General features: G+C 40.2%; 1 protein-coding gene across 1 annotated transcript; it reads left to right on the plus strand.

The window, feature by feature from the left end:
• Positions 1-13,917: 13,917 nt before the first annotated feature.
• On the plus strand, positions 13,918-15,807 carry LOC145813028 (uncharacterized). Its single transcript, XM_082908289.1, has 4 exons — positions 13,918-14,094; positions 14,209-14,507; positions 14,656-15,063; positions 15,480-15,807. Exons 1-4 carry the CDS (start codon positions 13,918-13,920, stop codon positions 15,805-15,807), a joined length of 1,212 nt encoding a protein of 403 aa, XP_082764415.1.
• Positions 15,808-22,230: the final 6,423 nt, after the last annotated feature.

Genomic DNA, 22,230 nt, shown 5'->3' on the forward strand with positions numbered 1-22,230 from the left:
GTAGATCTTGAGAAAGATTTGGATAATCTCCAATTCTTTAAGGAGTAGGACATGGGTAATGTGCAGATCGATTGGTTGAATCTAAGCCTATCGACTAAGAATCAGGGGTGGCTGAGCTATGATTCTCATAAAGAAGAGGAAATGGGTGATAAATCTAAGGAAATGAAAGCTATGGCAGTCGGCAAAGCAGAAGGGAAAGAAAAAGTGAGTGAAAGCAGTGGAATAAAGAAGCAAACCAAAAAAATGAGTTTTGAAGAAATTACAGGTGTTAAGATTGAAGAAGTACAAGGACAATTTGAATAGGAGAGGATTGAGGAGATTTAAAATATCAAATCACCTTATCACCTTGAGGGAGATGATTGTCCTGTTGGAGTAATTCAAGTCGAGCCAGACAGTTGTTTGTCGATAGTTGAAGGTGAATGGTGGGAAGATAGCGACTTGCATCTTGCCCACACGGATGAGGATTGGGGGGGGGGGAACACATCGCTGATGATACTTGGTACGCAGAAGAGAAAGATCACTTGACCAGGAGTGGACAATACTTTAAACCTCCACACTTGGATCAAGCTGAACCTTCAGGAAAAGACAAGGAAATTGAGAAGGAGAAGGAGAAGAAATTAGAGGAAGATATTTCTATTTGGGGCCTTTTTATGGCTTCACGAGTGCACCAACAGGCAGATTCTTTGGCAATGGATATAGCCAAGTTATCCATCGATGCTACACCTGAGCAGCTCGTCGGCTTGATCTTGCTGGGTAGCACCATGCATGTGCTCACCTTTTCTGAAAATGAGCTACCATCGGAAGGATCAGCTCACAATAAGCCACTGTACATATCTATTGAATGCAAAGGAAAATGGGTTCCAGTTGTTCTAGTAGATACTGGCTGTGCTATCAATGTTTTTCCTTCTCGCACCACCTATGCAATAGGCTTGAAGCTAGTGGATTTTATTACTATAACTCAGGTGATTTGGCCATACGATAATATAAGTAGGGAATTTATGGGGACTATTAAGGTGTTGATTCTGGTGGGCCCTTTTGACCATGAGATTGAATTTCATGTGCTCAATGTAACCTGCTTCTGGGCAGGCGTTGGTTGTACTACCTGAAAGTTGCATCCTCTATTATGCGTCAAATGCTGAAATATCCTCATGAGGGAGGAATTACTACTATTTTTGGGAACACATCTATTCATCCACCTCTAGAAGTTACTACACCCTTGCTGGCAATGAAGATTGTAGACACCCCTTTTTTTATCGCCGTTAAGACTTGGGCGCCACTGATTAATCACTCGATGATGAAAGTTGTGCTATGCAAATGTTCGATTTCTTCAGCAAGGAGAGCTCTAAATCCCAACCTTACACCCCATTTTGGACCAAAACGATTTTGGACCAAAACTATTTTTAGAGCTTAAAACCCTCTCTTTCAAAATATTTTTCAAAAAGTTTCTATGATGTTCCAAGGCTCGTATTTCGTTTAAAAGTTGCACTTTTTGGTAAAACAAGCAAGGACAAATTGGAAATAAATGAAATAGATGTGAAATCCTTGAAAAATCTTTTAAACATCGTATTTAGAGGTTTGGAATTGAAGAAAATGAGAGTTGAGGGAAGAAAACTTGTTGGGGAAGCGGTTGAGCTTGAAACCGTTAAGGGAAAATCAGGCACCCCACTAAATCAGGCCTATCTCTTTTTGCACTTAGACTTTAGCTATGAGGCTGCCACCATTGGAAAGTGGACTTCCGGGGCTTCATTTTAGACCTAATAATGACCTGAAACCTAGTGCGGATGAGGGAGATATGCCCATTTGAAGTTAGACCTGGAGGCATGGTCGGCATGTGGCTGGCAACCACCATTTGTGGCCAGCAAACCACAATTTTTTTCCTGCCGGCCACCACTGCAAGCTTGTCGGCCATTAGTGTAAAAACCAGATATTTTCCCTCCAGTTGTTCCACACTATTCCAACCATCCATTTTTAGATATTTTCGACCAAAGCTCATATATTTCTATATATAGAGGACCTCCCTCTCATCTTTCAAGGTTAGAAAACATTTAGGAGTGAAAATATTTTTGGAAAAATCCTTTCTCTCTACAATTCTCTTTCTCTTTTGCAACTTGCATAGCCTATGCCCAAACACACCAAACCAAACCTAGAGGAGTTCTTACTGAGATAATTTGAGCTTTAATTTCAGCTCTTGAAACACTTGAGTGTGTGAAATTGATGGTTTTTGACTTAAGGGTTCATTTCTCTTCAAGAGGTATACCTTCTCTTACTTTTGTACCTTCTTTACACCACTTGTTTTCTATCTTTTCTTGCTGTTTTTAAGCTCTTTAAAACCTATTTTTATGGGTTGAAGCTTGTGGTTTAAGGCTATTAAAGGTAGAGGGCTTAGCCACCTTTTTTTACACCTTGTTTCCTAAGCCTTTACACATGTGTTTCCCATTCTTTCGTCAACTTTTTTTGAGCTTTTTACCACTAATTTTTAGAGGTTTTCAGAGGTTGAAAAAATGGTTTTGAAGTCTCAAAAATGGAGGGGTTAGCCACCCCTCCTTTAGCTTGTTTACTAACTTAAATTTCCATGTCTTAGCTTATTATTTTAGCTACTTTTGTATTCATTCCAGCACATTTTTGTACTCTTTTTGGGCTGTTTAAACTCTGTATTTTTTAGTTGAAACTTGTGGTTTAAGGCCAATAAGGGTTAAGGGGTAGTTCACCCTTCTTTAAACCTTGCTTTCAAGGCCTTTATCCATCTGTTTCCCACCCTTTGACTACGTTTTTCCAAGCTTTTAAACACTTATTTTCAGAGCTTTTTCAATGGCCAAAATCATGTTTTGAAGTCTAAATTTGGAGGGGGTAGCCTCCCCTACTTGTGTTTTGTTTACTAGCCTAGCATGCTCTATGTTTTGGCCTAATATTCTAGCTTTTGTTAGCTCAATTCCAGCATGTTTTAGGACTGTTTTAGGCCTATTTTAGGATTGTTCTTAGCTGTTAGTTGCATTTAATTCTTGTTTTGCATGCTTGTAGTGTAATTGTCCTCATAAGCTTGGTGTTTTAGGTCTTAGACATCACTTATTTGAGTTGATAGCATTTGTTTTATGCTTGTATCACTTATTTCCAGCACTAATAATCTCTACAACCTCCCTCCTTTCTTGGCTTTTGTTTTTCTTTGAGAGTTGTTTAAAGCCTCTTGTTCTTTTAAGCATTAGATTGAGGTTGTCATGCTTACTGGTTTAATCTATTTTAGGGGTTCATTATCAACGGCATGACATCTCTTTCATGTCTTAAGTTAACTCTTGGTTTGGTACTTCACTCTATTAGAGAACTTAAATTCACCATTTGGACTTAATGAATTAAAGGATGGTTGGTAAAGTGAAATGAGTAATTAAAACATAGAACTAAAAGTGCTCAATTAGACGTTAATTGAACATACGGAACTTGGACCATTTAATACTTGTTAGTGATGAAATGATCCAAGTCTCCAAGGTCAACTCCTTTTCTTGATCTTTCATGAAAGGGAGGAGGTTTGTGTCCCATTTTGCATTTATCAAAGTTGCACTTCTTGAATCACAAACCATCATGCAATGAAATTGCTTGAGTTAGTGGTTTGTGGCTTGAGTTCACAACTCCTTGGATTTGTTAATGAAGAGGGGGGGTAAATTGTGTAGACAATCCTTGGAAATACCCTTTCTTTGCTCTGTTTCTCCTCCGTTACAGCAGGATGATCCAGTGCATCAGTGGCCGGCAGGTGGCCGGCAGAGCACCATTAATGGCCGGCAGGTGGCCGACAGTCTTTTCCAATGGCCGGCTGGCCACTGATGCAAATATCAGCAGAGAATTGGTAAGGGGGAGTAAAATGACTCTAGAAGTGTTCAACTGTGCAAACGAGGCTTTCGAGAGCAAAGTAGAGGTCTTTTTGGGTGGAAACTGAGCATGTGCATCCTTCGTTTCTCGAGGCAGAGTAGTTAGATGCTTAGTTTAACTATTGTTTACTTACATTTGGGTTGTAATTATTTAATGAGCTTAGTAATTCATTTGTTGTTGTAATAAGTAGTTAATTAGTTTTGCTATTTATTCGGTTTGTAATAATTAACTTAATTAGCTTAGATTAGCATAGCTTAGTTATTCGTTCAAACCCTCCTTCGTGAGAGCGTAATGTAAAAATGTGTATGTTTTTCAACCCCACGTCTTTCTCCCTTTTACTTAATCGCTTATGATGGCTAGATTATGGACATGTTTCAATTAGCATACCTTATGCTTGCATACATTCATCTTGTCTTGCATGCACCGAGGCTCGGCGCATCATTCAAACTTCATTGTCATTTTAATACTTCATTGAATAAGTGCTTAAAACACATTTCTTTAATTGAATCATATGCCATGCTTTGTAGTTGAGGCTATTTTAGTTGCATATTGCATGTGTTGCATTAGACATTTTGTATAGTTAGGAACAGGAATTTTTCTAACTCATATCTTTTTGTCTTGGAGTACTAGGTGAGTTTTTAGTGCTTTAGCATACTTGCATGTTGGTGAATGTTTCCGTGACTAGCATGCTTGCCATGAGGCTAAATGCTTACTTGTTAAAATGTTTGAATGCTTGTGGATGAAGGTTTGTTGTTTGAATTAGAATGATTCAACAAATGTGCATTTTAAGCCCGCTATGTCTAGTGGCAAATTCACAGTTTGAAGTCCACTTTGTTGAGTGGAAAATTTTCACAGTTTCAGTATGTGCTCTTCATTGAGTCACCCACGTGTTTTGTCTCAGTCAGCGCTCTTCATCAAGTCACCCTAGTGAGTTTGTCGCTCAAAAGTTCAATAGAGTGGCATGGTCAAAATTCCATACACAAGTGTTCACTCAAAACTCAAAAACAAGTCCATGTGTGGAATTCATAAACAAACTAAGAGTGCCCATACAAGGGGCAACGCATTTATGATCAGTGTATATGAGGAATCTGTCACTATTCCATGATCTAATGATCCCCACCGCACGTGCTTGCATAATGTTGAAAACAGTGGCTAGTGGCTGGATACTAGGGGCAATTTTCAGTACATTTGATTGGGTCACCAATTGGACAAGGGGCATGAACCTAACCTTTCCCTCAGTCCACTAAAAGCCTTTTGTTGGGCACTTTTCCCTGTATTAGGGTGGGCTCACCCCCATGATGATTCTAATATGATTCAGCTTTTGAAAGTTGTCTCCAACCATTTCAAAACTCTCTTAGGATTGCTATCTTCCCTGTGCTTAATTCATGTGTTTTGTATTATGTCTGCATGCTCATACACTCTGGTTGAGTTAAACTGTGTGATTAGTTGCTCTTGCTCTCGACTTTGTTTTGTACTTAACAGAGTTTCATTGAGTCACCTCCCGCAGTTTTTTTCAATTCTATAAGTTGTGGCAAGTTACCCTACATTCATTTTGTAAGGTACATGATGCACCATTCTATGTACTGTTCATTTCCCTCTGCATACCATGCATCCCTCACTTGCATCGCACTATTTTGCGCACTTTGTATCACCCTATCCTATTCACTTTACATCGCACTATCTTGTGCACCTGCATAGCACTATCTTGTGCAATTCATCTTACATCACACTATCTTGTGCACCTGTATAGCACTGTCTTGTGCATTTCACTTTATATCGCACTATTTTTTGCACCATTACATTGTCTTGTGCATTCAACCTACATAGCACTATTTTATGCACCACTCGCACTATTTTGTGCACCTCACTCACACTGTCTTGTGCATTCACATCTATTTCATGCATTAATTTGTGTATTCTAAAGCACTATTTTGTGCACCCATATAACACTGTCTTGTGCATTTCACTTTACATCACACTATCTTGTGCATTGCATCGCACTGCCTTGTGCATTTCACCTCATCGCACTATTTTTGTGCATTACATCACACTATCTTGTGCATTTCACATTTCATCGCGCCATTTTGTGCATTACATCGCACTATCTTCTGCATTGCATAGCACTGTCTTATGCATTTCACATTTCATCACACTATTTTGTGCATTGCATAGCACTGCCTTGTGCATTTAACATTTCATCGCACTATCTTGTGCATTTTATCTTATGTCACACTATTTTGTGCAATGTATTTTGTATAGCACTATTTTGAGCATTCATTGACCATCACTCGCACTGTCTTGTGCATCTTGTATTTTTGTATCACTTGTACTGTCTTGTGCATTACAATTCAATTGCGCTATCTTGCGCATCGCACTATCTCGCGCACCCCGCCCACACTGTCTTGTGCACTCATGGGTCTAGGAGACCTTAAATCCTCTAAAGGTGTAATTCCTTTGGTGTTTGTAGTGCTCGAACAACTTCTGGTGGTCTGGTATAGCCATCGGCCTGTGTTTGCGGTGAGTTCCTAGGCGATCAACTGAGATGGTGAAAACTAGAGTTCGAATGGCCGAGGCCTAGAACGCAAAGGTTCAGGATTTCCGAGACTAAAGTCTGGTTTAAATACCCAGGGGTGTATCCTCAGCTTGAAATCTGTATGACAGCCCCATAGGTTGAGGTAGCTTGTATGCGCCTCAATTCTGGATACTAACCCAACCTAGTCTATTACCCTGTTGGAAAATAGGGAAAGTTGCGAACATAGCCAGGAAGAAAAGTAGTACCCATGGTTTAGAAGCACATGAAGATGAACCAAGAAAAAGCGGAAGATCCCTAGCAGCATGAGATGAGTCATCGCCTATTGCCCCTATAAGATAAAGTGCCGCTTCCCAATTGCCAAATCATATTTATTATCTATTACGTCTATTGCATTGTATATAGCATCTATCGCATGTATCTACTACATTATCTATTGCATCCAGTACATTATCATATCATTTTATCATTTACATCCTTTCCATGTTAAGCGTAGTCTGGCATGTGCCCATACTTTTCACGTTAAAACATAGCTCTGCATGTGTACGTGCCTATTCTGCAACAATTGTGGTCTGAGGGTTTCGGCACCTTTTCTATGTTAGACGTGGTCTATTTTGTATCCATGCCTTTTCTAGGTAAGATGTGGTTCGACCTGCGCCTTATTCACTGCATCCATTGCATCCACTGCATCATACTTTGTTTTGTTGCATTCAGTATTTTGGATCACGATCTTTCCTCAGCAGATCATTCCTCACTTATATCATATCACCCAATTACTTGTACCCTTTCTCTTTCTACGAAAAACATAGTTTTACATGTGCTCGCACCCATTTCACGCTGAAGCATGGTTCTCTTATGTGTAAGCATCCATGCTACACTGAGGCCAGTATTGAGGATGTAGGCACCTAGCCTGTGTTAGGCGTCATTTGGCTATGCCCACTTCTTTTCTATGTAAAACATAGTTTGATTTGCGTCTCCATTCCTTTATGGTATTCGTGTGTTTTGCACTGCTTGTGGTTTGATTATTTGTTGCATTGTCTATCATTTGCATTGTTTTGTTATATTGCATATCACTTGCATCCTGCTCCTAAACTACACTAGTTTGATTCCTTGCAACGGGATACGTAGGTAACCTTCAAGTTCAACCAACTGCATCTAAATTTTGTTTGTTTGCCCAAGTCTTATGGCCTTGTCAAAATGGGTCGTCTTCGGGCTTTGGCATTCACTCCCGTCATTTCATGAGTTCGAGCTCTGTCAAAGAAGGGAAACTATAGATACCCCATTTTTGACCGCCCTTAAGACTTGGGCGCCACTAATTAATCACTTGATGATGAAAGTTGTGCTATGCAAATGTTCAATTTCTTCAGCAAGGAGAGCTCCAAATCCTAACCGGACACCCCATTTTGGACCAAAACGATTTCAGACCAAAACTTTTTTTAGAGCTTAAAACCCACTCTTTCAAAATATTTTTCAAAAAGTTTCTACAATGTTCCGAGGCTCGTATTTCATTTAAAAGTTATAGTTTTCGGTAAAATGAGAAAGGACACAGTGGAAATAAATGAAATAGATGTGAAATCCTTGAAAAATCTTTTAGACATCTTATTTAGAGGTTTGGAGTTGAAGAAAATAAGAGTGGAGGGAAGAAAACTAGTTGGGGAAACAATTGAGCTTGGAACTGTTAAGGGAAAACTAAGCAACCTCATTAAGTCAGACCTATCTCTTTTTGCACTTAGACTTTAGTTATGAGGCCACCATCATTGGAAAGTGGACTTCCGGGGCTTCATTTTAGATCCAAGAATGACCTGAAACCGAGTTCGGAGGAGGGAGATATGCCAATTTGAAGTTAGGCCTGGAGGCATGGCCAGCAGGTGGCCAGCAACCACCATTTGTGGCCGACAAACCACCATTTTTTTTCCTGCCAGCCACCACTGCAAGCTTGCCGGCCATCAATATAAAAACTAGATATTTTCGCTCCAATTGTTCCAGCATGTTCCTGTTGTCCATTTTTAGATATTTTCGGCCAAAGCTCATATATTTCTATATAGAGGACCTCCCTCTCATCTTTCAAGGTTAGAAAACATTTAGGAGTGAAAGTATTTTTGGAAAAATCCCCTCTCTCTACAATCCTCTCTCTCTTTTGGAACTTGCATAGCCTATGCCCAAACACACCAAACCAAACCTAGAGGACTTCTTGCTGAGATAATTTGAGCTTGAATTTGAGCTTTTGAAACACTTGAGAGTGTGAAATTGGTGGTTTTTGACTAAAGGGTTCATTCTCTTCAAGAGGTATACCTTCTCTTACTTTTTTACCTTCTTTGCACATCTTGTTTTCCATATTTTCTTGTTGTTTTTAAGCTCATTAAAACCTGTTTTTATGGGCTGAAGCTTTTGGTTTAAGGCTATTAAAGGTTGAGGGGTTAGCCACCATTGTTTACACTGTGTTTCCAAAGCCTTTACACTTTTTGTTTCCCATTCTTTCGTCAACTTTTTTTTTTTTTTGCTTTTTACCATTGATTTTCAGAGGCTAAAAAAGTGGTTTTCAAGTCTCAGAAATGACGGGGTTAACCACCCATCCTTTAGCTTGTTTACTAGCTTAAATTCCATGTCTTAGCTTATTATTTTACCTACTTTTGTATTCATTCCAGCACATTTTTGTATTATTTTTGGGCTGTTTAAACTCTGTTATTTTTTAGTTGAAAATTGTGATTTAAGGCCAATAAGGGTTGAGGGGTGGTTCACCTTTCTTTACACCTTGCTTTCAAGGCCTTTATCCTTGTGTTTCCCACCCTTTGACTACATTTTTCCAAGCTTTTAAATATTGATTTTCAGAGTTTTTTCAATGGCGAAAATCATGTTTTGAAGTCTAAATTTGGAGGGGGTAGCCTCCCCTCTTTGTGTTTTGTTAACTAGCCTAGCATGCTCTATGATTTAGCCTAATATTCTAGCTTTTGTTACCTCAATTCTGGCATGTTTTAAGATTGTTTTAGACGTATTTTAGGACTATTCTTAGCTGTTAGTTGCATTTGATTCTTGTTTTGCATGCTTGTAGTGTAATTGTCCTCACAAGCTTAGTGTTTTAGGTCTTAGACATCACTTATTTGAGTTGATAGCATTTGTTTTATGCTTGTATCACTTATTTCCGGCACTAATAATCTCTGCAACCTCCCTCCTTTCTTGGCTTTTGTTTTGCTTTGAGAGTTGTTTCAAGCCTCCTATTCTTTTAAGCATGAGATTGAGGTTGTCATGCTTATTGGTTTAATCCCTTTTAGGGGTTCATTATCAATGGCATGACATCTCTTTCATGTCTTAAGTTAACTCTTGGTTTGGTACTTCACTCCATTAGAGAACTTAAATTCACCATTTCGACTTAATGAATTAAAGGATGGTTGGAAAAGTGAAATGAGTAATTAAAACTTGGAACTAAAAGTGAGCCAAGATAATAATTTGGTTGTGTTTTTTGTGTGTTCAATTGGACGTTAATTGAACATATGGAACTTGGAATTTCATACTTGTTAGTGATAAAATGATCCAAGTCTCCAAGGTGAACTCCTTCCCTTGATCTTTTATGAAAGGGAGGAGGTTTGTGTCTCATTTTGCATTTATTAAAGTTGCACTTCTTGAATCACAAGCCATCATGCAATGAAATTGCTTGAGTTGGTGGTTTGTGGCTTGAGTTCACAACTCCTTGGATTTGTTCATGAAAAGGAGAGGTGAATTGTGCCGATAATCCTTGGAAATACCCTTTCTTTGCTCCGTTTTTCCTCAGTTGCAGCATGATGATTCAGTGCATCAGTGGCCGGCAAGCCACCATCCATGGCCGGCCGGTGGCCGGCAGAGCACTATTGATGGCCGGTAGGCCACTTCCATGGTTGGCAGGTAGCCAACAGTCTTTTCTAGTGGTCGGCTGGCCACTGATGCAAATATCAGCAGAGAATTGGTAAGGGGGAGCAGAATGGTTTTGGAAGTGTTCAGCTGTGCAAACAAAGGCTTCCGAGAGCAAAGCGGAGGTCCTTTCGGGGGAAACCAAGCATGTGCATCCTTCGTTTCTCGAGGCAGAGTAGTTAGATGTTTAGTTTAACTACGTAGTTTACTTACATTTGTGTTGTAATTATTTAGTGAGCTAAGTAATTCATTTGTTGTTGTAATAAGTAGTTAATTAGTTTAGCTATTTATTCGGTTTGTAATAATTAGCTTAATTAGCTTAGATTAGCTTAGCTTAGCTATTCATTCGGACTCTCCTTCGTGAGAGCGTAATGTAATAATGTGTATGTTTTTCAACCCCACGTCTTTCTCCCTTTTACTTAATCGCTTATGATGGCTAGATTATGGACATGTTTCAATTAGCATACCTTATGCTTGCATACATTCATTTTGTCTTGCATACACCGAGGCTTGGCACATCATTCAAACTGCATTGTCATTTCAATACTTCATTGAATACGTGCTTAAAACACATCTCTTTAGTTGAATCATATGCCATGCTTAGTAGCCGAGCCTATTTCAGTTGCATATTGCATGTGTTGCATTAGACATTTTGTATAGTTAAGAACATGCATTTTTCTAATTCATATCTTTTTGGCTTGGAGTACTATGTGAATTTTTAGTGCTTTGCCATACTTGCATGTTTGTGAGTGTTTCCATGACTAGCATGTTTTCCACAAGGCGAAATGCTTACTTGTTAAAATATTTGAATGCTTGTGGATGAAGGCTTGTTGTTTAAAGTGGAACGATTCAACGAATGTGCATTTTAAGCCCACTATGTCTAGTGACAAATTCAGAGTTTTAAGCCCACTTTGTTGAGTGGCAAATTCGTAAACTTTAAGGCCACTTGAGGTGGCAAATTCAAACCCTTTTTGTAAACAAACATGATTTGAATTGTCCCAATTTGAGCAAACTAGTCTATACTTGTACGCACGTAGCACATAGTAAAGCTAGCCTAATAACTGGAATATGAACACATAATGTTGATAAAATTCATATCATGATTAGTAGAGGCGGATGTTTGATTGGGCGAGCGGGGGTGCTCAATTCATGACCTTCCCCTCTTGTACCCAAGTTCCCGAACCGAGGCAACTTTGGTGATGACGGACACGTGGCCTTTGGCACGAGTCATGGGTTTCCTAAATTTCTCCAAAATAAAATATTTTGGTGGCGACTCTGTATCTGGCAAAGCAGTCCATTTTTGGCATTTTTTATCCTTAAATCAATTTTTCAAAAGATTTGTCGAATTTGCACTCTTTAGTGTTTATCAATTTCTTATTACACTTGTGAGATTAGATTCAGAACCACGGGAGTCTGAATTGTAGGGCTTTCTTTCAAACCTTCCGAAATGGGGCGCGAAAAAGGAGAGCTACAAAGATGTGTTTCTCTCAGGTTTCACTCTAGTAGAAGTTCATCTGGTGCAGACTATCTTGGCTGAGGATGAGGGTATGTATGTTAGTGCCTAGTCTATTTATTGCATGAATAAACTGAGGCATATTCTCGGGATGGGACTCGGAAGGAGTGGAAGAAAAAGTGTTTATGTGCCAGTTGATGTACCACACAATCCACACGCTTTTGGGTTGGGCTATATACCTACCATGGAAGACTGGAGAAGAAAAGAGGAAGAGATGAGAGAAAGGGCTAAGGCTAAGAGAGCCGAGAAACACTACGAACTAGTTCACAGGCCAATCAGGGGAACTTTGAATGGGCGTTTCATTAGAGAACAAGCGGATTTCCCCTTTTGTGACTTTCATGAGCCTTGGGTCAATTCCTTAACAAAAAAAACATTTCTCGAGATTTGAAATCTTCTTTGATCATCAGATTCAAGACAGTGACGAAGAGTGGTCAATCCAAGTATCAACATCGGCCAGAGTAAAGATGGTGATTTAGATAGCAGTGATACTGAAGTGGGGGCAGCATTGGCTGATCTTTTGATAGATCTTGAGACCGGTACTGAGATCTTTGGGGATACCATTACTGTTTCTATGATTGGGGATGAACCGGTTGTGGACTCTACTAGTTTCATTTTGGATGTATCGAGGGCGTTGGGCCTCACTTGGCAACTAGAAAAGGGTTTTGTTGCAAGTTCTAAGTCAGATGATGAGCCTGACTCAAATGAGTCTAAGTCTATTGAGTCGGAGTCAGATTCAAGTCAGTCTGGTGAGTCGGAGTCTGGCACTTCTGGGGGTGGTAACTTGGGTGCCAAAGTCCTGTCCAGGTCATCTGCTAGATTTTCTTTTGAGTCAACTGTAATTGTGGACCCTGATTTTATCAATACCAATGTAATGGACTTCGCTTACTTTTCTGTGCCTTTAGTTTGCTGTACTGATAATGATTTTCAAAATTTGACCTAAATGAAGAGGAAGAAATTCCTCGGGCTTTAAAAAATTTGATTAACTAAGAGGAGAAGACGCATGCTAGGCCTTGCATGGACGAGATCATTTCAATTAACGTCGGTATTGAGAAACATTCACGCTTAGTCCAGATTGGTTCCACGTTGTCTTCAGAGGAACGCGAGCGGTTAATCGCTTTGTTAAAAGATTTCAAAGATGTTTTTGCGTGGTCCTACGAAGACATGACTGGAATCGATCCTAAGATTGTATAGCACAGGATCCTTTTTGATCTCGAGACCTGACTAGTCAAGCAGAAACTTCACAGAATTTGTCCAGATTAGGCATTGAAAATTAAAGAGGAAGTCACTAAGCAGATCAATGCTGGATTCTTGATAGTATCCGACTTGGTTGGCCAACAACGTTCCAATTCTGAAGAATGACGGCAGAATTAGAGTTTTTGTTGACTTCTGGGATTTGAATAAGGCTAGTCCTAAGGACGACTTTCCGTTGTCGTACATTGATGAGTTGGTAGACTTCACCGCTAGTCATGTGTTGTTGTCATTCATGGATGTGTTTTCAGGGTACAACCAGATCTTGATGGCACAAGAGGATTGGGAAAAGACTACGCTCACTACGCCATGGGGTACCTACTGCTATAAGGTCATGCCATTCAGGCTGAAGAATGCCAGGGTTATGTATCAGAGGGCTGCAATCACAATACTACACGACATGATCCATAAAGAATTTGAGGTGTGTGTGGATGATATGATTGTGAAATCCAAAGAACGAGAAGGCAACTACATCAGGCTGAAGAAGTTCTTTGAAAAGATCAGGGAGTACAGGTTGAGGTTGAATCCACATAAATACACTTTTTGAGTGACTGCGGGGAAAATGTTAGGTTTTCTAATTACACAAAGGGGAATTAAAGTAGATCCATCCAATATCAAGGCCATCTTATAAATGCCACCCCAAAGGACTGAAAATGAGGTGCACGACTTTATGGGGAGCCTGCAATTCATAAGACAGTTTATCTTTAAATTAACCTTGACTTGTGAACCACTATTTGGTCTCTTGAAAAGGGGGGAAAAATTCCAATAGGACGATCGATGTCAGTTCACCTTTAAACAAGTGAAGCAGTATCTTCAGAATCCACCTGTATTGTAGCCACCAAAGCCAGGAAAGCCACTGATCATGTATCTATAAGTGACAAAGTCAACTATGGGATACATGCTCGCACAAGAGTCAGAAGCAAAGGTGGAAAAGGCTATTTACTATCTGAATAAAAAGATGTTGGATTATGAGACCCTTTACACTCCTCTAGAGAAGGCTTGTTTAGCTTTGGTTTGGGCCACTAGGAAGTTGAGACACTACCTGTTTGCCCATTCAGTAATTCTGGTTACGAGATTGGATCCTATTAAATATCTCTTTGAGAAACTGGCACTTATGGGTAGGCTAGCTCGTTGGTTGCTTCTTCTCTCCGAATTCAACCTCAAGTATGTCATTTGCAAGTCGGTCAAAGGAAAGGCTGTAGTAGAATTTCTGGCAGGCCACCCAGTGGAGAGAGAGGAAGAAATAGAGCTCATATTCCCAGATGAGGAGATTCTACAAGTAGAAGAGGAGGTATGGAAAATGTACTTTGATGGAGCAGCTAACCAATACGGTTATGGAATAGGCATGTTGCTTATAGTGCCTGATGATTCCCATATACCCCAAGCTTTAAACCTTCAGTTCAGAGTATCCAACAACGAAGTAGAGTATGAGGTGTGTATTGCTGGATTAGAAGTTGTCCTAGAACTAGGGGCAATAAGGTTGGACGTCATCAGAGATTCGAACCTAGTTGTTTCTCAAGCCAATGGAGATTGGAAGGTCAAAGAAGAGAAAATGAAAGTTTATCACCAGACCTTGGACATTTTGATTCCAAGGTTCGAAAAACTGACATTGACACATTTGTTAAAGAGAGAACAATCGATTTGTTGATGCATTGGTAACTCTATCCTCTATGGTAGACATATCAATTGGGATTAAGATGTGTTTGATCATTATTGAACAAAAGTATGCACCCGCTCATGAGACAATAGCCACAATAGACGAGGTTCAGGATAAGAATCCTTGGTATCATGACATTTGGAATTTCCTGGAGAAGGACATGTATCCACAAGGGGCAAATGCCAAGGATAAAAGAGAAATACGATGTCTAGCCGTTCAATTCATCATATACGGAAGTAAGTTGTACAAAAGAGGGCATCTGGGAATGCACAAACTCTGTGCGGAAGAGGAAGAGTCGAAGCGTCTTATGGAAGCCACTCACAGAGGAGAGTGTAGAGCACACATGAATGGTGTGATGCTAGCTAGGAAGATCCTCAGGCAAGGCTACTATTGGTCAACCATAGAGAACGATTGTGTCAACTTTGTTTGGCAATACCACAAGTGTCAAATCCATGCTAATCGCATAAATATTCCGCCGTCGAAGCTCTACAATATGACTTTACCATGGCCTTTCTCAGTCTAGACAATAGACGTCATCGGAGCAGTCTCGCCGAAGGGCTTAAATGGACATGAGTTCATTTTAGTGGCAATTGACTACTTCACCATGTGGATAGAAGCGCAATCATATTTCGTGTTGAAAGCTTCACATGTGGCCAAGTTCATTAAGAATAACATCATTTGCAGATAGGGGTGCTGAATGAAATAATATCGGACAATGGCTTACACTTCAAAAAGGAGGTAGTAGATTTACTTGAGAAGTACAATGTGGCTTTTCACAAGTAATCAACATATAGGCCACAGACCAGAGCCGTTGAAGCCGCAAACAAGAACGTTAAGAATATTCTACGAAAAATGGTGGAAACGTACAAGGATTGGCCAGACAAATTGCCTTTTGCACTTTGGGGTTATAGAACATCAATCCGAACTTCTACAGGGGCAACCCCTTACTCTTTGGTATATGGAATGGAAGTTGCATTCCAAATCGAAATTGAGGTGCCGTCACTGAGAATCATGGCCAAATATCAGATAGCAGAGGCAGATTCGCAACATAATAGATTTGAAGAGTTGATGTTGTTTAATGAAAGGAGATTGAAGGCATTATATCACATCCAGGGATATTAGCACAGTATTGCTAGGGCATTCAACAAAAAAGTCAAGTCTAGGAATCTGAAAGAGGGTGATATGGTACTTGAAGACAATCGAGCCCCTATCTATGACCCTAGGCCAAAAACTCGAAAGGCCGACCTATGCAAAAGTTAGAGCGTAAAAAATTGGAAATAAAGAAAAATAGAGCTCGCAAGGTTGAAAAACCAAAAGGGCGGCTTTGGCAAAAGTTAGAGCACAAAAGGAGAGAGTTAATACCCGAGTGAACCTTAACCGTTAACTACGCAAGGCCTGATTCCCATCTTTGGGATACATATGCAACTTCATATCAAAGTTCGGCCCTAATCATTTTTAACTCAACTATCCTATCCATTGTTTGATCAGTCTATCTTACCATCAGTTGACTTGATTGTTTTACCTCCATTTCGACCAAAGATCCAGTTGTAAGATAAAGCAAGGGGCAAAATAATAGTGAAGGTGAATACAATTGTGGGCAATCATGATTCTCTTGATTTAGGGTTGTACGTCTTGAGGATTGATTTTGTGGGTATCAATTTATTTGACCGCTTGCGAAAATTTGTTTTGAAAGGTTTTAATGAAGTTGATTTTCTCAAAATTTTCCTTTCTGCAAAAACAAACCATTCTTTGGACCAAAAAGGAAAATTTATAGTACTCACAACTTTAAATACATGATTTCAAAACAAGTACACCATCCAACTCTTAGGTTAAATCAAAGTTCCTTTTACATTATAAAACTTGAAAAGAAAAGTCAAAGTAATAAACTAGAGCCACAGATAAGTCAGGTAGTGATCCTCTGCCTCTTGCCTACACTCTCATAACTTTTTCCCACCAAGGATGGCCCAACCCATGTCTCATCCTTAAGCCAAGCTAAGCACTCCCCAGAAAGAGCGCAATTAAAGCTAGCAGCAAGGACCAAAAGCTCTCTCATCATCCAAGCAGCGAGATATCGAACCTGTGAAGCACGGACAGGAAATGGAGCAGGTTATTCGACCCCCTCATTTGGACAAATCTGATCACGTCCGAACTAGCGTCTGAGCAGGAATGGCACACAATGTGTGAAACCAATCAATTGCATACCCGGTTGGCGGGACATGCTACAACTCATCTTGGTTAAGTTAAGCCAAAGGCATCAACAAGTGATGTCAGTTGCAAATTTGTTACACGTCCAATCACACCACAACCCCTCTATGGGAAAGCCGAGCAAAAGAAGTAGGATCTAGCCGAGTACTTGGGGCAACGGTCCACAACTTTTAGCTTATCCATCAACCACACCTGGGAAGGGATAAAAAATAAGAGGGATTAAAGAATAGAGAGATGTGCGTTAAGGGAAAAAGTAAGGAAAATGCTTTTGAGAGAAAATAGAGATTGAGTGCCAAAGTGATGTGGGAAATCATAAATGAGAAAGAGTGAGAAACAATACCTGGACAAGTAGTGGACTTCCCGCAAACTGAAAAAGTCTCTTGCCTGTGGAACTCATCCAAACCCATTAAGGTTTAATCCTATGCCAAGCCTATACAACTTTGGCCCTCCTTAAGGCGTTGAGTCACTTCGATCAAACAAATACTGACTGCGCTGCCACTAGGGGCAAGAAGATAATGAGCGAGCAAGCACAAGCAGAGAGCATGTTGTCGATAACCTCGCCAAAGAAGATCCCGCCTATTTCTGACACTAGAGAAATGGCAAATCAAGTCAGGAATGTCCAACTCTCCATCATGAGCCAAAGATTTAGCGTCGTTGAAAGAGAGGCCGCACATTAGCTCAAGAGCCCGTGCATGGCCAAATAGGGGTTGAGGCATAATCTCTTTGTTATGACGAGACTACATTAGCACTTGAAATTCTTCAAGAGTATGACACATCTCTTGTGATCTGAAACGAAATACATGAGTAAACAGGTACCAATAGCGAGCATCAGCGTGGAGAAATGGAAAACAAAGCATAGTGTGGCTCAAGGAACAAAGAGCGTTCATGCTGAAACCGTTGAAATTCACCTTTTCCATGCCATCCAAAGTGGTCGTCCAATCTTTAAGCCTATGGAGAAGGAAAATCTCCATTTTTAGAGAAAACTATTAGAAAAGTGTTGTTTTTCATAAAAGTCAACAAAATGGGACTTTTATAGAAGATAAGGGTGTGTGAGTGGCTGACAATTGTTGCCAATTCTCCAGTTGCAGCTCTTGGACAGCCAGCCATTTTATTAGCAAGCCATACATTTCATTAGCTGGTCGGCCAATTGTGATGCAGTAGTATTATGTTTGTGATGTTTGTTTTGAATCTTTTTGTTTCTGGTAAGTTTAAATAGATGTGTTTAAGTTGTTTTTACTTTGCCTTTCCTTTGTTGAGTCATATTTTCTATTTCGATCAGTTGTAAAATCAATATCTGATTAAGAACTCGTTCAAATACAATCATTCTCAATTTCAATTTTACAAATAAGTCGTTTTTGTGCAAGTGTTGTGCCATTCTCAAGATGATATGCAAAACAAAATTCTGTTTTTCACAAACTGTAAGGTTCAACCCCGATCAGAGTTTTTACAAAAGAAAATACAATGTTTCAAAAAGAAATATGTAAAAGATCTATCTGAAACTACATAAGTTGTGTACTTGTAGACGCGCCCTTGGGCCCCATGCTACAGTTCGGACTCGATTTGTGTGTCGGTTCTTAATTTGATCTCACAATGTACAATGCGGGATTGATAAATCACCAAAGAGTCCAAATCCAGCAAATTGTTTTGGAAAACAGATTTTTTAGAAAGAAGTGTCAAACATGGACTGCTTTGCCAGATACAGAGTCGCCACCTAAATATTTTATTTTGGGGTAATTTAGGAAATCCTAACTCGTTTGCCCAAGGCCACGTGTCCGTCATCACCAAAGTTGTCTCGGCTCGGGAACTTAGGTACGATTGGGGAAGGTCAGCTATGAGCACCCCCGCTCGCCCGATCCGAAGATCGGCCCCTCCTAACCATGATATTGAGTTTTGAAAATGTTATGTGTTCTTAATTCGATTATTAGCCTAATCTTACTATGTGATGCGCACAACACGAAAGTATAGACTAGATCGCCTAATTTGGAACAAAGCATCACATATCCGTTTGGTTGAAAAACAATTTGAAATTTGCTACTCGCAAGTAGGCTAAAACATGAATTTCAATGAGTTGTTCCAACTCAAACAATCCAACCTTCACCCACAGGCATTCACGCAGTTTATATCACATAAGCATATAGCCACATGGTAAGCATGTTGTCACGTTTAACATTCACACTCATGCGAGATACTAAAGCATAAAAACACTCACAGTGTACTCCAAGCCAAAACAAGAAACTAGTTAGTAATTATGCCTGATCCTAGTTCTTGTTAAAGTGGCTAATGCATCGCATACAAAATGTCACTAGAATAGGCTCGGCTAATCTATGGATGGCATGTGAAATGCGACAGATGGCATATATTCAAGTTAGATTTGAAACACTATGCAGTTAGCATGATGCGCCAAGCCCGATGCATGCAATACTGATGAATGATGCACGCATGCATAGCATAAGGTATGCTAAATTGAATATGCCCTAATACTAACCATCAAAAGCTGGTAAATAAAAGGGAGAAAGACGTGGAGTTGGAAGACATACACACACTCATGCACACTTATTACACAATTGCCTTTGCTTGGAGGGTCCGAAAGAATAATACAAATTAATTAACCTATAAGCTAATTAATTAAATACAGACCAATTAACTAGTTAACAAAGCTAATAAAGCGATAAAACCGCTTCGAGAAGAAGGCCTAATGCACGTATGCTCGGCTCTGCTCGGAAACCCACCACCATGCACAAGTTGCCTCTATTTTCACTGTTTTCCTCCTCTGAAGACTGCACAAGTCCCAAGGTACACCCTCTGAACACTGGGAAATGCCACCGACCATGAGGAATGGTCACCGGCCAAAGGTAAGTGGTCAACGACCATATATGAAGCCATCGGCCAGAAATGGATAGCCGGCCAGCACTGGAGATGGCCGACCGGCCATATCTTCCTGCAGGAACCTGTTTTGACAGCAGCAGAGGGCAAAACAAGGCATGGCAATGCATTTCAAAGCAATGTTTGTACCACCACACCCCTTATCATGTTTATGACTCAAAGGGGTATGGTACTCGATTCTCGGACCACCAATCACGCATTTCAATGCCTGATGGCCCAAGAAACCAAGTTGTGCATTTTGGTGTGGAATGAGATGCACATAAACAAACAATGGAGATCCAACCTCTATCATAATCAATTCAAGAGGCAAGGCATGCATGCTTAGTGAAATGCAACCTAGGCATGCAAGCTAAACATGCAACATGAGGATGCAAACAAGCACGCTAAGATGCAAATATGTAACAAGTATGCAAGTTAACAAGCATGCAAAGATGCAATGTGAACATGCAAACATGCAAGATATATAACATGTGAAGCAATCAAAACAAGCAGAAATGCATGCCAAATGCAATGTGATTCAAACATGCAACACATGCGATAGGCCAAGTATGTAACAACATGCAAGGCTAGCATGCAACAACACGCGAATGAGGGTCTTAGACTAGTTTGGGCAGCTCTCAAATAAGCCCAAAACAGTGGCTGAATGCTAAGAAAATGAAGGCCAAAATACACACAAACATGCATGCACACATGGTTCAAAACTTAAGCATCAAAGAGCAAATTTTAAGCACACTTAAAAGGGACAAACATGGACATATGGCATGCATACTAAGCTCTGAAAATCATGTTATAAAGGTGCCAAACCAAGTAAACAAGACAAGCCAAGCATGCAACAATGTCCAAGACTCAAGGGGACTTAAACCAAAGCTATATGAAGCAAGCCCCAAAGGGCCAGGAGGACCTAAAATAGTTCCAATGCAGGTCTAAACAAGACCAAAGACGCACCTTGATGGCATCTAAATGGTCTAAACATAGAAGCATACATAAAGGTAAGCCTTTTAAAGCATTAAAGGGGCATCAAATGCAAGCATACAAGCATACCACAAGGACTGAAATGATGCTATAAGTGGTGCCAAACCACTGAAACAAGCAAGTAAAGCATGCTAGAGGGGTCAACACTCAAGGCTCACAAGGGGGATTACATGGTAGCTTTACAAAGTAAAGCATGGATGACCCGAGCAACCAAAAATAGACCTTGGGCACACTAAAATATGCATAAAAGCTTCACAAAGCTAAGCCAAAACAAGTAAGCATAGTGGTCTAAATGCTAGGCACATGTTAAGGCAATTCATGGCATTACAAGACAAGTATGCTAAGCACGCATGGTGTGTCTAAACCAATTAAAAACTGTGCTATATCATGGAAAAATAAGCGCAAATAACACTTAAGACATGGCCAACATGCACTTAAACAAGATGCTCATACATGAGGCTAAAATGGCCAACATTGAAGGCAACAAGGAGAGGGGATGGCCCTCTCCTTCTTAGGACCTTAAAGCACCATCCCCACCACTGAAATCCCTCTGGATTTCAATGGTGAGAAGGCCCAAACAAGGTGGTCCTGGAGCTCACCAAAAATGCACAAAATGGGGACCAAACAAGGCCTAAGAGGGGTCGAACAACTCCAAACAACAAAGTGACCTTAAACAACTATTTAGAGCACTCAAAAACAAGACTTTTATTAGTTATACACAAAGTCTAGAAATAGATGCAAGGTAGGTTAAAAGACTATGCAAAAATGAGAAATAAAGAGCAAGAATCTTACCCTTGTAGACCCCTTCAAGGATGGAGCTCCAACAGCCTTCCTTAGCTCAAAACCAGCTCAAAACTTTGAAAACAAACCTTTGACACCTCAGAAACCAAGGTAAGGTGTAGCAGTAGGTGTTTATGCACAAAAGTAAGACACAAACACACTTATACACACACAAAGGCAAAAAAAGAGAGAGATATAGAGATAGGTGATACACAAACCCTAACCCTAATCCAGACCTCTAGAACTCAACCTTCTAACCCTTGGGAAGGAAGGAGAAGGCCTCCCTTTGTAGAGGATTACTCTTGTAAAGCTTACAAAACAAGCTAAGCAAGAGTGAAATCCCTCCATACACGCGTATAAAGGGGGACAAAGTCGGTGCCAGCTATCACAGCTGGCACAAAATATCTGTCAAAAGCAGATGCACAGTGGTCGGCCAGCCAAAGATGCCAAATTGGCCATAAAAATGGTCGGCCGACCATCAATAGTGCCGACCAGCCAAACATTTGGCCGATGGCAACAAAACAGTGGCCGGTGGCCTCAAGCCATGGTCGGTGAGGTGTGGGGATGGCCAACAAGCCATTTTCTGCCCTCCAAAGCAAAAACACAAGTGTTTGGTGCAAAACCAAACACAAAACAGTCGAGTCGAGAGATCCTGAGGCAAGGCACGTGGCCGAGACCTCCGGGAACTCAAGACGAACACAAACA

Source organism: Camellia sinensis, chromosome 15, assembly GCF_055761805.1.
Source record: "Camellia sinensis isolate YWXY chromosome 15, ASM5576180v1, whole genome shotgun sequence".
In the NCBI taxonomy this organism is placed as follows: Eukaryota; Viridiplantae; Streptophyta; class Magnoliopsida; order Ericales; family Theaceae; genus Camellia; species Camellia sinensis.

Bases quoted from the DNA above. Each gene is read 5' to 3' on its own strand.
- LOC145813028 (XM_082908289.1), top strand. From the start codon at position 13,918: ATGGGATACATGCTCGCACAAGAGTCAGAAGCAAAGGTGGAAAAGGCT. The intron at 14,095-14,208 runs GTTACGAGATTG...GTCATTTGCAAG, and splicing joins TTGCCCATTCAGTAATTCTG to TCGGTCAAAGGAAAGGCTGT. The intron at 15,064-15,479 runs GCAAGGCTACTA...ATCAACATATAG, and splicing joins CTAGCTAGGAAGATCCTCAG to GCCACAGACCAGAGCCGTTG.